The sequence below is a fragment of the Mauremys reevesii genome, linkage group 6 (assembly GCF_016161935.1).
Source record: "Mauremys reevesii isolate NIE-2019 linkage group 6, ASM1616193v1, whole genome shotgun sequence".
Classification (NCBI taxonomy): domain Eukaryota; kingdom Metazoa; phylum Chordata; order Testudines; family Geoemydidae; genus Mauremys; species Mauremys reevesii.
Window position 1 is genome coordinate 25,287,351 of NC_052628.1, and position 15,644 is coordinate 25,302,994.

The 15,644-nt window shown below is 44.4% G+C and overlaps 1 protein-coding gene across 3 annotated transcripts in view; it reads left to right on the forward strand.

Moving 5' to 3' along the window:
- The window catches only part of WDR70 (WD repeat domain 70), a 224,996-nt gene that overhangs the window by 71,919 nt on the left and 137,433 nt on the right, over positions 1-15,644 (forward strand). For all 3 annotated transcript variants that reach the window (XM_039543618.1, XM_039543620.1, XM_039543619.1), the window contains exons 7-8: positions 1,386-1,519; positions 9,482-9,635. In XM_039543618.1, the coding sequence (XP_039399552.1) occupies positions 1,386-1,519; positions 9,482-9,635 (288 nt within the window). The remainder of the gene's footprint in view (positions 1-1,385; positions 1,520-9,481; positions 9,636-15,644) is intronic.

Consider the following 15,644-nt stretch of genomic DNA (forward strand, 5'->3'; position numbering starts at 1 on the left):
GGGTCAAAATTCCCTCATTCTGCCTTAACCGGAAGCACCTGAAAGAGATTAAATGGTGGTACTTTGGACCTAACACTTGAAATTTCACCTCTTACTTGCTAATTTACATTCTTTGGGGAACCCTGTCCAACCCTAACCCCCTCAAATTGGATTTAATTTGCAGTAACCCAATTTTTTCATCACTTCTCAGATTTTGTATTTCTTCTGTTTACTGAGTTAGCTGTTCATACATTTATAGGAGACCTTATTCTGGAGAGTTGAGTTGGTGGACAAGGCTTAATGGCTTACTTGACTGACAGTTTTGCTTCTACCACGTCAGTTAATTTCCTCTCTCTAAGGATTTTAGACAGACTTTCTGTGAGAATAAAAATTAGGGGGTCATAGGTAAAAATTTTTTTTTTCTTTGTTTGAAAACACTATTTGTTTCATTGAAGACACTTAAAGGCAGAAAATATTACCTAAGTAGTCCTTTCCCATAGAAGCAATTTCTGTAGTTGCTGCAATTCACTACTATTGATGGCACAATTCATGATTGTGACGGGAGGGACTATGATCCATGTGATTGCCTGTGGAAGTGGAGATATCCATGAGACACTCTCTTTTAATGTCCTCCATATTATGAAAAGTTTGACAACTCTTGGGGTGTAATTATTTAATTACACATTAATTGCAGTTTTAAACATCTGTCATAATTTTGTAGACTATTTTATTATTATGAAATGCTGCATTTCACTAAAACTTGAGGGCAATAATTTATACTGAGGTGTTAGAAATGTTCATTTTGTAAGTGTTTTAATTATAGCAATGAACTATTGATTTTGCTACTAGCATGATACCTTTCCAGTAAATTTTCAAGTTTTTTGAGTTGTTACTTCTCTAGGATGGCTTTCTTCTCTAGGTATATGCATCATCTATTCTTAATAATGCTTTTAAAATTAGCTCTCTACAGTTTTCATTGTCATTTGCTGAGTATCTTACTAGAAATATTAGTATTCCTGGTATGGGTAATGGAAATTACATTTCTTCAGTAAGAGAAATTAAAACAACTACATTCAGAAATAAAATAGTTTGCCCCAAACAAATGGAAATAAAATTAAATAATATTTTGTTAATTAACTTTTCTTCCTGAAATGATGCCATCAGCAGGGGTAATTTTTATTCCCCTGTACATAATTCAGACTTCACACAAGAGGTGATAGAAAAATGGAACACTGCATGGCTGACATGTGGAAGGAACAAATTAAGGCAATGACTGTGAAATATGTCTGTGTGAGACTAGTACCATTCTGTGCACTGGTTACAGTTTAAAAAAAGAGTACAAAGAGGAAGATCAGACTACCTCTGAATTATCTTCACTTGATTGTTTTTGGTCTGTCTGTCTGTAGGTATCTGCTTTGGGTTTGGATCCCTCAGGTGCCCGTTTGGTAACTGGAGGATATGACTATGATGTTCGGCTTTGGGACTTCGCTGGAATGGATGCATCTCTTCAAGCTTTTCGATCACTTCAGCCTTGTGAATGGTATGTGTTAAGACTATCTTTCTGACTTAACAGCCCCTGTATTACAGTTTCTAGCTACAATACACTGTAAGTTGCAAGATGATTCTGTTGGAAAGGTTTTACTATCCTCTAATATTTCTGTATTAGACAAAATGTGGATAGAGATAGTTACATGCTGCCTGTATTTCACACTTCGTTTGAAAGACATGCATATTTTCTCTTGAGCTGGCTCAGCAAACTGTACTATTCAAATATTTAGCACAGCAAACATAGGTATCAAATAAGCTAATTATAGGATAAATCTCTCAAGACAAATGCAAATGTAATTTCTTTACTATGCAGTAGGTTGATAGAATGTGCCCTGTCCCCCACCCCTCCTACTCGTAGAATGCTAGCTAATAAAGAAAGAAAATGATTGATGGTAGTCTCATGTAGGGGATCTAGTAGGAATAGGGCTTCTATAATTACTAGTATTTTTTTGAGGAGAGCATCATCAGAGCCTTCAGCCCCAAAACCTGAGTCCTGCAAGCGCAAGTCAGCTGCTCTGGGCTAGCCATGGGTTCTTCTTCAAGTGCTTGTTCATGTCAATTCCAATCAGATGTGTGTGTGTGCGTGCCGCATGCACAACAGCCAGAAGATTTTTCCCGTAGTAGTATCTGTACGGTCGGCCTGGGCACCTCCTGGAGTTGCGCCTTCATGGCGTCCAGTACAGGGCCCAGCCGACCACCCCATAGTTCCTTCTTACCGCCAGCGATGGCTAGTTGGAACTTCCGTCACTCTTGCTTCTGCAAGCACCTTTAGCAGTGACCCATCAATATTTTGTATATAGTTAGTTAGTTTTTTGTAATAGTAGTATTAGTAGTTGTTTCTCTAAGTTTCCGTTACAGGGGTGCCCTCCCAACCCCCACAGTTTCTCCCCCGACATCAGGGCATGCCTCGGTCCCTGGAGTTCAAATTTTGTGAAGACTGCGGCAAACTTATGCCGAAGAGTGACCCACACATTTCTTGCTTGAAGTGCCTTGGCGAGAGTCACCAAAAGGACAAGTGCCGCATTTCTAAAGGCTAAGGACCCTTAAGGATCGTGAGCAGAGACTCAGAATTATCCTCATGGAGGCATCCCTCTGCCTACAGTCCAACCTCGGGTTGGCGGAGCATGTGCCGAGCACCTCCTCTTCATTGTGCAGTGCACTGGTGCCAAGAAAGGAGGCCAAGGACTCCTGGCACTGACATGGTACCAAACATACTAAACCAACCTAATATCCTTCTTCGACAGGGTTACTGGCCTAGTGGATAATGGGGATGCAGTAGAAGGTAATATATCTTGATTTTAGTGAGGCTTTTGACAGAGTGCAACATGACATTCTCATAAATAATCTAGGGAAACGTGATCTACATGAATTTACTATAAAATAGATACACAACTGGTTGAAAAACCAAACTCGAAGAGTAGTTCTCAATGATTTACTGTTATCTTGGGAGGGTGTATTTAGTGGGATCCCATAGAAGCCTGGCCTGGGTCCTGGGTCTGGTAATATTCAGTATTCTCATTAATGACTGGGATAATGTGTATGCTTGTAAAATATTCTACCAGCTTAGGTTAAAACTTCCCCAAGGCACAAATTCCTTTCCTTGTTCTTGGACAGTATTGTTGCCATCACCAAGTGATTTACACAAAAATTCCGGGAAGGGTCACTTGGAATCCCAAATTCCCCCAAAATATCCCCCCAAGCTCCTTCACCCCCTTTCCTCGGGAGGCTTGAGAATAATATACCAACCAATTGCCTTAGCAAAGTGAGCACAGACCAGACCCTTTGTCTTCAGGACACTGAAATCAATCAGGTTCTTAAAAGAAGAACTTTATTTATAAAGAAAAAAATAAAAGAATCACACCTGCAAAATCAAGATGGAAGGTAACTTTACAGGCTAATAAAAAGATTTAAAACACAGAGGATTCCCCTCTGAGCTCAGCTTCACAGTTACAAAAAGAGGAATAAAACTACCTCTGTAGCATAGTAAAATTCACAAGCCAAAACAAAAGATAACCTAATGCAATTTCTGTGGTTTTAGATGGATTATTCCAGGTATATTTTCAGGAGATACTGTACCTCTTTGGCTTCTCCCTCTGTCTGGAGAGGGACCAACAAAAGAGAACAACAAAAGTATCTTCTTTCCTCATTGGTCCTTCTGGTCAGGTGCCAACTAGGTTATTTGAACTGCTTAACCCCTTACAGGTAATGCAATCCAGTACAGCTGCCAAGGAGGGATTTTATGCTACTGCATACATAAAGGTTGCTACCCTTCCCCCTATTCATGGCAAAAGGTTAAGAAAACTGGGCTTGTTTAGTCTTGAGAAAACAGGATTTAGAGTGGGCCTGATAACAGTCTTTAAATATATATATATATAGAGAGAGAGAGTCTTGGGCCCTTTAGTGCTGAAAGAATCCTCAGATATGTAGGTGCTTGGAATAACTTTGGGTCCTTAAATCTGTTCATTCATGTAAAATCTAGTTATATCCTCTTGGATTCTTCAATAAAAAAATCTTCAGTTGTTTGCAAAGATTTTTCTAGAACTCAAATACTGTTTCATCCCTGTCAAGGTAGAGGGAATTTTTCCAGTGCTTCCTCTGAGCCTAATAGGCTTTAGCCTCCATTCTCTTTTCCTGATAAAGCATCCATTTATGCTCTTGAGGATCAGATCTTTCAGATGTAGCCTCTACTCAATTCTGGAAGTTCCCTGATTTTAGTCTTCTTACAGGTCCAAGTAGACTCTGCAATGTGAGTTGTTGAGATCTTGTTTGTTTACTTCCAAGATCTGACTCTCTTGGCCGTAGCAAGGATGAAATTTTTGGAAGCAGGATGTAATTAATCTGGACTATAATTTGGCCAGGACGCCCAGGTTCACACTCCAGATCTTGGACGATGTGCTTTGGTGTCATAGGTCCCTTAGCTATACCCAGTCTTTGTACTTGGGTTTTCCACTCTCCTTGAAGGTTTTCTTATGTTTCTTTTGCTCCTTTGCCAACCATCTAGAAACTAAAAAGGGAAAAAAAATATTTCAGGACTCTCCCTTTTCATTCTACTCAAGGAAAAAATAGTTTTGTGACTAAGGGAAATATTCTTCAGGCTGCTTGTCTGGTAAGCAGTCAGATGTCAGTGATATAAGTAATGAGGGAGATGGTTTTTCCTGTCTCTCCTCATCTCTTATCTCAGAAATAAGGTCAAATTTTATTTTCTTCATCAGTGTGGAATTGAGAACTTTTTAGATATTGCTCTTGTTTGGTTAGAGACTGTTATGATTATTATTGTCTGTATTACAGTAACATCTAGAGGTTTTGGGATTGTGGACCCATTATTCTAGGCACTGTATGAATACATAGTAAGATAGTACCATCCCTGAAGAATTTAAAAGTTAAGTATAGAAGATAGAAAAAGAATGATGGAAAGGATTTATCCTCATTTTACAAATAAGTGCTTTTGAAAATGTTACCCTTAATCTTTGTGTCTGTCCCATTTTCAAAAGTGACTTAGGAGCCTAAATGTTTAAGTCACTGTAATAGTCCTCACTCGCGGTCTAGTTGGGGAGCATGGCCTAGTGGTCACGGCCGTAACCCCTGACTGTCAAGGAGGTTCTGGGGAGGGGAACCTGGGCCCTCCCACTCCAATGGCTCTGACCCAGGGCCCTTTGGGCTACCAGTAGCCTGGCAACCAAGGCTGCTTAAGGCTGTCCTCTCTGGGCCTCTTCCTCTCATCCCATCCCCACAGAAGTCAGCTCAGTCCAAGGCCTTCCCCTGGTGAGGAAATCCAAACCAAAAGAAGTAAGAGGGAGTTACTAATGTCCAAGGTCCACAGGATACTTCCCTCTCTGGTGTGGGTCCTCCCTTCCCTCAAGTAGGCCCCCTTTGGGCAGCTGTGTCAGAGTCCTTAGGCTTACCTCTGCTCTGTGCTGCTGGAGCTGTGGGCTGCAGGTCTGCTCACTTCCAGCTCTGCCACCCAAACGAGCTAATTCCTTGCCTTTTAATTCCTCCATTAGAAGGAGCATTTGCTGCAGCTCTGGTGGGGCGGGGCTGGCTGAGCCCAAAATAATCCCTTAACCTCTTGTTGCCCATTGTGGGGTTTGTAGACCCGATCAGTCACTTAAAGTCAGATTTTCAAAAGTGCCTAAGTGACTTGGCAAAGGTCACACAAAAAGTCTGTGATGTATCTGGGAATTAAACCCTGATCTTTATGGCCCCAGTTTCCCTACCTGGACAATTGGCTCATCCAGGGCCACTCCCAGGCACAGGTGGAGGCTCAGGTGGTCTTTATCAGACAGACCTTCCTTGAGCTCGGCCTCCTGCTGAATGAGGTCAAGTCTACCCTGTCTCCCGTCCAGTGGATAGAGTTCATAGGGGCAGTTCTGGACTTGACACAATCCAGAGTGTATCTATCGGAGTCCAAGTTTCAGTCCATGCCTCAGTCCATGTCTGACATCATTCTCAGTCTCTGGCGTTTCCCGACTACCACAGCAAGGAACTGCCTCAGGTTGCTGGGGCATATGGCTGCGTGCACTTATGTGGTGAGCCACGCCAGGCTTAGGCTGCACCCTCTTCAGTCCTGGTTAGCAACTGTGTACCGACCAGCCAGGGATGCACTGGACTCTGTGGTAACGCTTCCCCTAACGGTGCTAGATTCCCCTCCAGTGGTGGCTCGACCCGCGGGAGGTCTGAGCGGGAGTACCCTTTTTCCAGCCCCCAGCCAGCCCTATCCTTGTTAACAGTCGCGTCAGATCTGGGTCGGGGGCGCATCTGGGGAATCTCAGGACCCAAGGCCTTTGGTCCCCAGAGGACCTCTCCTTGAACATCAACGTCAGGGAGCTACGGGTGGTGTGTCTCGCCTGCCTGACCTTCAAATCTCGCTTGGCGGGCAGGTGTGTTGCAGTCCTCACAGACAATAGGTTGGCAATGTTCTATATCAACAAACGGGGGTGCACGCTCCTCTCCCCTGTGCCGGGAAGCCCTCGCATTATGGGACTTTTGCCTACAGAATGCAATTCACCTAATGGCATCCTACCTCCCGGGGGTGCAGAACGGCCTAGCGGATGCCCTCAGCCGCTTGTTCCATGGTCACAAGTGGTCCCTTTGCCAGGACATGTCATGTTCAATCTTCCGTCTCTGGGCCTATCCCCAGATAGACCTGTTTGCCTCGAGGGACAACAGGAAGTGTCAATGGTTCTGCTCCCTCATGGGGCGCAGTCCAGGGTCTCTCACGGATGCCTTCCTCCTCTCGTGGGAAGGTGGCCTGCTTTACGCCTTCCCTCTGATTCCGATGGCCCACAGAGTACTCCTCGAGATTCGCAGGGATCACACTCGAGTCATACTGATAGCGCTGGCATGGCCGCGCCAGCATTGGTTCATGTCGCTACTGCAGATGTCCGTGCAGGCGCTCCTCGTGTTGCTCCTGCTCCCGGACCTGATCACACAGGATCGAGGCTGCCTCTGGCACCCGAACCTGGAGTCGCTCCACCTCACAGCCTGGATGTTCCATGGCTAAACCCGGTAGAAATGCAATGCTCACAGCAGGTTAGACAAGTCCTCCTTGATAGCAGGAAACCCTCCACCAGGGCCACATACATGGCCAAGTGGAAATGGCTTTCCATCTGGGCAGAACACCAGGGACAGGCCCCATTGCTTGCCCCAATCCCACTCATCCTTGACTACCTACTTCATCTAAAACAGCAGGGTCTTTCCCTCTCTTCGGTTCGGGTCCACTTGGTGCCATCTCCGCGTTCCACCCAGGAGCTGACGGTGGTTGTCTTTGCAAACCCAATGGTTGGTCGCTTCGTCAAGGGCTTGGATAGGCTTTTCCCACATACTCGATAACCTGTCCCAGCCTGGGACCTTAATTTAGTTATTTCTGCCCTCACGGGGCCCCCCTTCAAGCCCCTGGCTACGTGCTCATTACTGTATCTCTCCTATAAGGTCGCATTCCTCGTGGCTTTGACGTTGGCCAGGAGAGTATCAGAGCTCAGAGCCCTGATGTCCGAGCCTCCATACACTGTTTTTCACAAAGACAAAGTCCAACTCTGGCCACACTCAGCGTTCCTTCCTAAGGTGATCTCCCAATTCCACATGGGTCAGGACATGTTTCTCCCTGTGTTCTATCCTAAGCCACACTCCTCCAGCACGGAGCGTAGGCTGCATTCCCTAGACATTCGCAGGGCCCTGACATTCTATATTGAAAGAACCAAACCGTTCAGGAAATCAATCCAACTCTTTGTTGCTGTGGCCAACAGGATGAAGGGCTCCCCATCTCATCACAGCTTATCTCCTCATGGATCACGGCCTGCATCTGCGAATGCTACGATCAGGCTAAGGTGCCTGCCCCACCAATCACAGCCCACTCCACAAGGGCACAGGCCTCCTCCGCGGCGTTCCTGGCTCAGGTCCTGACACAGGAAATATGCAGAGCTACTACGTGGTCTTCAGGCCATACATTCACGTCGCACTATGCCATCACGCACCAGGCCAGAGACAATGCAGCCTTCGGCTGTGCAGTGCTCCAATCTGCAGTGAACTCCGACCCCACCCCCTAAATTCAGGCTTGTGAGTCACCTGCTTGGAATGGACATGAACAATCACTCAAAGAAGAAAAAACGGTTCCTAACCTCCTTGTAACTGTTGTTTTTCGAGATGTGTTGTTCATGTCCATTCCAATATCCCTCCTCCTGGCCCTCTGTCGGAGTGCCGGCAAGAAGGAACTGAGGGGGTGGAGGGTCAGCGGGACCCTTTATAGGGTGCCATGGAGGCGCCACTCCAGGGGGCGCACAGGCTGACCCTACGGCACTGCTAGGGGAAAATCTTCCAGCTGGCATGCACACAGCGCGCGCACACACCTGCTTGGAATGGATATGAACAACATATCTCGAAGAACAACAGTTACAAAAAGGTGAGTAACCGTTTTTTCCCCTTGCCTAAACATCCCATAAACCATTTAAAATAGCAGCTTCATAGTTAAACTTTGTAACTAGTTCTTCATTCTAAGATTTTTTTTTAACATATCCTATTAATCCTCTACTATTGTTCTTTGGGATTGTTATTGAAAACACAGGGAAAAAAGAATTAGAACAAAAAGAAAAAGGTTTGCTTAATGTATGGAAATTTACACTTACCGTGAGCTAACCTAAGTGGACTAGGTCAGTGGTTCTCAAAGCCAGTCCACTGCTTGTTCAGGGAAAGCCCCTGGTGGGCCGGGCCAGTTTGTTTACCAACTGCGGCCGCAGGTTCAGCCGATCGCGGCTCCCATTGGCCGTGGTTCGCCGCTTTAGGCCAATGGGGGCTGCGGGAAGCCGTGTGAGCCGAGGGATATGCTGTTCGCCCTTCCCACAGCCCCCATTGGCCTGGAGCGGTGAACTGTGGCCAGTGGGAGCCACGATCGGCCGAACCTGCGGATGCGGCAGGTAAACAAACCAGCCCCGTCCATCAGGGGCTTTCCCTAAACAAGCGGTGGACCGGCTTTGAGAACCACTGGACTAGGTAATCCTTCCTTCTCTGAACACTAGGTTCTGCTAGTTTGTATAGAGATGTCCAGAGAGATCTGTCAAGCCCCTCTGGCTGGGTCAGCTTTCCTCCCTTGATCCAGGGATCATCTCTGCCCTGAAGAGACGTACCTCTAGTGACACCTATCTACTGTTACCTAGAGTTACAAAAGTACCCTTATGGTAAATATGTTTGTCCAAAAGTAAAATGTATAATACTCTGTAAATGTTATTATGTAGGCAATCAGGTATGCACAACTTGTGCAAAAAACTTCTCTCACTGCAGGTGTAGCCTCTAATCCCTGCATATTAGTTGTCTCATAGAAATACTATATATACACTATATGTTTATTTTCAGAGCATTTATGTTTTTAAGGATTTTGTCACTACTGATACATCTTCATTTTCAAATTGGCTTAAGGAAATTGTATTTAATGAAAACATATTTTGTGTTTTCTAATTTTTTTCAGTCACCAGATCAAATCTTTACAGTATAGCAGCACGGGAGATGTCATTCTTGTTGTGTCTGGTAACTCTCAAGCTAAAGTTCTTGACAGAGATGGCTTTCCAGTAATGGAATGTGTTAAAGGAGACCAGTACATTGTGGACATGGCAAACACCAAGGTAAGTTAAGAAACTTTAAATTGTATTATTCTATACTGGTATAGTTGTCTTGTACTTTTATTTAGGTTTTTTATTGTTCTGGTGATGGTCCTTGATATAACAGCATTTTGTTCCCTTCCAAGCTTTCCGTATAATGGGGTGGCCAAATTTACTGACCCTCTGAGCCACATATGACAATTTTTAGACGTTCAAGAGCTGGGACTCGGGGCTTCAGCCCCTGCTCCTGAAGCATGGAGCCTCGGCAGGCAAGCTCCACAGGGCTGAAACCCTGAAACCCTCCATTGGGCTGAAACCAGAGGTGATGCATGGTGGGGCACATGGAGTTACTTGCCCCCGCAATTTTTGCTAAGGTTTGCTGGCGCTGCTCAGTCACATGGTGCTGCTGGACCTCCTACCTGCATTGCAGTGTCTGGAGCTGACAAGCTGGGAGCTATGGCCATGAGGAGAGGCAGCAGCAAACACCTGGGAACTTCAGGGATAGCCGTTGCGGGTAAGGCAGGGGGGCATGCCTGAGGAGTTTACTCAAACTGTGGGAAAGGATGAACCTTTAAATTGTGCCCCCCGCCCCTCCAGGAGGCACCATTTGTCTCTGGCAGAAGTCCTTAGCCCCACTACCCCACCGCAGAGCAGAAGCCCTGAGCTCTCTCCTGCCCCCCAGTCTGGTAAACTGAGAATTGGGGGTGGGGTGGGATGCCGCACTTTAACTGTTAAAGAGCTGCATGGTGCTCGCAAGCCACAGTTTGACCACCCCTGCCATATAATCCAGAAAGAATGCAATAATTTATCCCATACTTCTTAATACTTGCACCCTCTCCTTTACCTTTCCCATTAACAGACCACAAAGCATACACGCTTTCTTCGCACTTGAAGGATGAGCAAATAGAGGAAAAAATCCCTATTAAATTAAGGGCAAAGATAATTAAATGTAGTGCGAGTCCCAGAGAAAGGATTCACTGTGCACCATGTCTTCCTTTGTCTGTCATCTAGATTGTAAGCCGTTGAGGTTGGTATGATCAGGACACACAGGTGAATGAAAGCCTGACACAGAAATGGATTTAAGCATCAGGCTGCAACTTTATTACTTAATAATGGAAGAGGGGTGCTATGCACCCACCGTATCTCACATATTAGCATTTAAACTCTGTCCAGTCCAAAGTTATAGAGCTTCTCCCCCGCATAACCAGGGTAGACTCTCTTCAGCCTGCCTCAAGGACTCAGCTCACTTCTGAATACTGTTGCCCAAATGGGACCTTGGTTTGCAAAGACTTCGGGTCTCCCCTTTCCCTTTGGAAGGTGGCCATCCTCCTGCTGAGAGGGGAGAAACAGCTGTCCTTTTGTGTCTTGCTGAGTGCCAAGAACATCAATGAATAGTAAATAGTAGTAATGTGCATTTTTGTTTGTTAGTGGTTAAAAGTGTACATGAAAAAGGGCTGACTCCTACTCTTGTCAGTGTAATTTATTTTATAGTTTTGTGTTTTATGTAATTCGGAGAGAATAGAAACCTGTTTGTTATAAACACAATCATAATAAATTATATTTTAAAGTATTTTAACACATGTTCAGTGGGTTTTGACCACTCTTCCATCTTCTTTCCCCATGTGTTACATGGGATACCAAGTCTGTTTACATAGATGATTTAAATGCAGGTCAGTTTTGTGAATAGTTTAAAATTAATAATTTAAGTGTAATGATAAAATCTACCACTCAGATTTGTGATAAATTTGCTTTATTTAGTGCTTGTAGGGCTTACTGCCAAGTAACTAGCCTAAGTACTGCATTACTTGATGCTATTCATATCAGAACACTATTTCTTTTGGCTAGCAGAATGTATATAAAGCCCCATATAACATTAACAGCCGTTTTGTTCTTGTTTAATTAAAAATAATGCAGATTTTTTTATCTTTTTAAACTTCTGAAATCTCACTATATAATGGTCCTACAATCAAAGTGCTGGAGTAGTTATGCTGTCATATTGACTTTTAGGTATTCATTCCCTGGTAATTTTTTTAAATAGTTGCTAAAACTGTCTCCATAATAACTCTTAAAAACAATCTGAAACAATTTCAATTTTAGTTTTGAAGGTGTGGTTTTTAAATTTTATGTAATATTATAGGAGTCCTTTGTTCTCTTCAAACTTATTTAATAAGCTTGTGCCAACACTTCAAATATGTCAAACTAACTAAAATACACAAAGGAACTGGATAAAGGCATTTTCCCTGAGAAAGATAGTTTGCTTATTTTTTTTCCAGTTTTTTCCTGAAATCTTGTGAGTTGATATAGAATATCAGTGGCTTAAATTCTGGTAAAATATCCATCAGCAGATATTTCCATCTTGAAGAAATGGTTCTGTCCACTCTCAGCTTACAAATTATCTTTTATGAAAATACATTCTGATCCAGTTTCAGATCTGTTTCAAGGATCTAGTTATATTATTTAAAACTCTCCATGGATTAGACTGAAAGATGACTCAAGAGCACTCTATTCCCACAACTCACTCCAACAGGAAGTGGCTGATAGAGCTCAGGGTGAAAGTTGTAGACCATGGCATTTTTGGTGAAGGACACTTGGCTGTGGAAATCCCAAGCACTTGAGATCAGAATGAGCTAGAGTCTTGTCTCCTTGTCTGTGTAGATTGTTCCATATTTCCATGAATTTAGTGATGATACAGTCCAGTTTTAAGTTTTTAGGTGGCTTGCCATCGTGAGAGAGAAAAGAGACAAATGGAAGAAGAGTGACAGGAATAATTAAATTCAGAGGCACAAGTAAACTAGTAAAAAAAAAAAATGATTGTGTTTTGGGGGGAAATGGTGAGAGAGTGAACTGTAGGGTATATATACTGAAGTTTTCCTAGCACTCTCAGTAACATTTAATGTAAGTTATACACAGGCATTAAAGAAAGAATACCTTCACTTCTTATTAGAAGCACCTAAACTTAAACTGAGTCTGGTATAAAACTGCTTGGTATTATAATGTTATTTTCAGTTTTACAAAAGTGACTAGAAAGATTTCTCCTTAACGGAAGTGTCATGTCATTTATTGTCCTCTAGATGTAAAAGGGTCGGGTTGTATTTTCAGCTCTGCCTCGACTCTCTGTGGCCATGGGAAGTCACTCAGCCTCTCTGTGTATAGATCAGGGGTTGGCAACTGTGGCAAAGTACCTCCTCTCCTCTAGTAGGTCCTGCGCTTATTGGCGGATTTCCTCCCCTCAGTGGTCTTCCCCTTGGATGAAATCCACAGTCTGGATCAACTCCTCCTATGTCTGATTAGGAGTAGCGAGGCTTGGGCTGGAACCTCTACTCCGGGTTCCAGCCCAGGGCCCTGTGAATTGCATCAGTCTCTATAGTGCTACTTGTAACCACTGCTTGACCGCTACAGCTCCCTGGGCTACTTCCCCATAGCCTCCTTCAAACACCTTCTTTATCCTCACCATAGGATCTTCTTGGTGTCTGATACTGCCTGATTGTATGGTGTTTCCTCAATCCTCCAATAGCACACCCTCTCAGTTCTCAGCTCCCTGTGTCTCTGGCTCCCAGCTCCTCATACACACTTCCTTCCTCTGGCTCCTCCTCCTTGACTGGAGTGAGCTCCCCTTTTTATACCAGGAGCCCTGATTAGCCTGCCCTGATTGGCTGCAGGTGCTCCAATCAATGTAGCTCTCTCCTGTGCCTTCTAGAAAGTTCTTAATTGGCCCCAGGTGCCTTGATTATCCTGGAACAACTGCCATTTTGGTTCCCATGGTACTTGGGATTTGCTTAGCCTGGGGCTAACATACCTGTTCCTCAGTACTTTCCTGTAGCCATCCGGCCTTGCTCCATCACACAACCTATGGCATGTGTGCCAAAGACGGCACTATAGCCAATTTTTAATGGAACGCTGCTGCCTCCCGGAGTCCCAGCAGGCAGCAGCGTGCCATTAAAAATCCTGCCCAGCCCACTCTTCTCCTCCTTCTGTCCCCCACCCCACCCCCTCCCGCGGGGGCAGGGGGCAGAAGCTTGGTCCTGCCGGCTCCCTGGCCTCTTCCTGCAGTGTGCTGGGTTCCTGCCCCTCCTCTCGGTCCCTCCCTCCCTGCCCAATCAGCTGATTGCCCTTGCAAGGGAGGGGGTCAGGGAGAAGCGGAGTGCTGCTCCCAGTGGAGGCAGAGAAGAAGCGGGGGCAGAGCCTTGAGGAAGGAAGGTGGTGGAATAGGGTTTTGTGGTACTACTACCCTTACTTCTGCGCTGCTGCTGGTGGCGGCACTGCCTTTGGAGTTGGGCAGCCAGAAAGTGGCAGCTGCTGGCTGGGAGTCAAGTTCTGAAGGCAGAGCCATTGCAAGCAACAGCACAGAAGTAAGGATGGCATGATATGGTATTGTCACTCTTACTTCTGTGCTGCTGCCGGTGAGGCACCGCCTTCAGAGTTGGGTGCCTGGCCAACTGCTGCTGCTCTCTAGCCCCCAGCTCTGAAGGCAGTGCAGAAGTAAGGCTGGCAATACCGTGACCCCCCCCTAAAATAACCTTACAACTCCCCTGCAACTCCCTTTTGGGTCAGGACCCCCAATTTGAGAAATGCTGGTCTCCCTCATGAAATCTGTATAATATAGGTTAAAGCGCACCAGATTTCACAGTCCGTGACACGTTTTTCATAGCCGTGAATTTGGTAGGGTTTTAGTTATGATCTTATGTTCTGTTCCAAGTCACTGATATAAAAAGTTTAAACAGTGTAGGGCCAAGAACTGATCCCTGCAGGACCTGCAACAGGGGTTGTCTCTTCTCCTTAGCTTCAAAGCATGTGCTGCCGTGTTGATTCTTTTCAAGGAGGTTTATTTCTTTAAACAGAGGTTATCAAACAAACAGAAAATAGTCTTATCTCAGTCCTTGGCCCCAGGCTTCAGGGACACCCCTCTCAGAGGTCTCTGGCACTCTAGTTTCTGGCAGCCTCCCAGCCTCAGTCAGCTCTGCTCCCTTCCCGGAGCAGCAGCCACAGAGCGCACCTGGCCCCTCACTCCAGGGACCCACCACAGGAGCCAGTTACTGTGGTGTTCCATCCATAGGGCTCAGCCTGTCTCAGTCCTTTCTTCTTCTACCTCTTTATATAGGCCCAGATATAGCCCAGCCCTCTTTAATTAGCTCAGTTGGGTTCACGTGCTCCAGTACAGGGAAGCTGAACTCAGCCTAGGCACAGAGACAGCTACCCTGTGACAGCACTATGAGACCCATGCACTCAATGATGATTCTCTGTTTTATAGTTACATTTTGAGACCTATCAGCCAGGTTAATTTTATATTGTTCTAGTGTTTAATCAAAATGTTGTGTAGAACTAGTCAAATGCCTTAGAGAAATATGTCTATTACATCAACACTATTACTTTTATCAAAGTTGTAATCGCATTACAAAAAAATCAAGTTAGTTTGATCAGACCTTTTTTTTCCCCATGAACCCATGTTGATTGACACTAATTATATTACCCTCCTTTAATTCTTTATTGATGTGCAGTTCCAATATCTTGCCTGGAATGGATGTTAGACTGAGGCCTGTAATACCCAGGTTGTGCCGTTTACCCTTTTAAAATATTAACATATTAGTTTTCTCTGTCTTCTAGAACTTGCCCAGTGTTCCAAGACTCATTGAAAATCGATATTTAAGGTCCAGCAAGGTTCTCAGACTGCTCTTTTTAAAAATCTTTGCATGCAAGTTATCTGGACCCTGCTGATTTAAAAATCTCTAACTCCCCCAATTTATTATTAGATTGGAAAAAGTATCATCATCATATGCCATATGTCTACGTGAACCATTTTTCTCTAAATACAGAACAGAACTATTTATTGAACACTTCTGCCTTTTCTGCATTATTTTTGATAATTCTACCATTTCTATCTAGGAATGGATCAATACCATTCTTAGGATTTTTTTTTATTCTTAATAAACTTAAATATATTTATTGTTCCTTAACTCTGCTGGCCATAGATTTCTCCTTGTATATTGATATTTTGTATTTTAAAAAAGCATCCAACATGATGATTGTGTATTACAT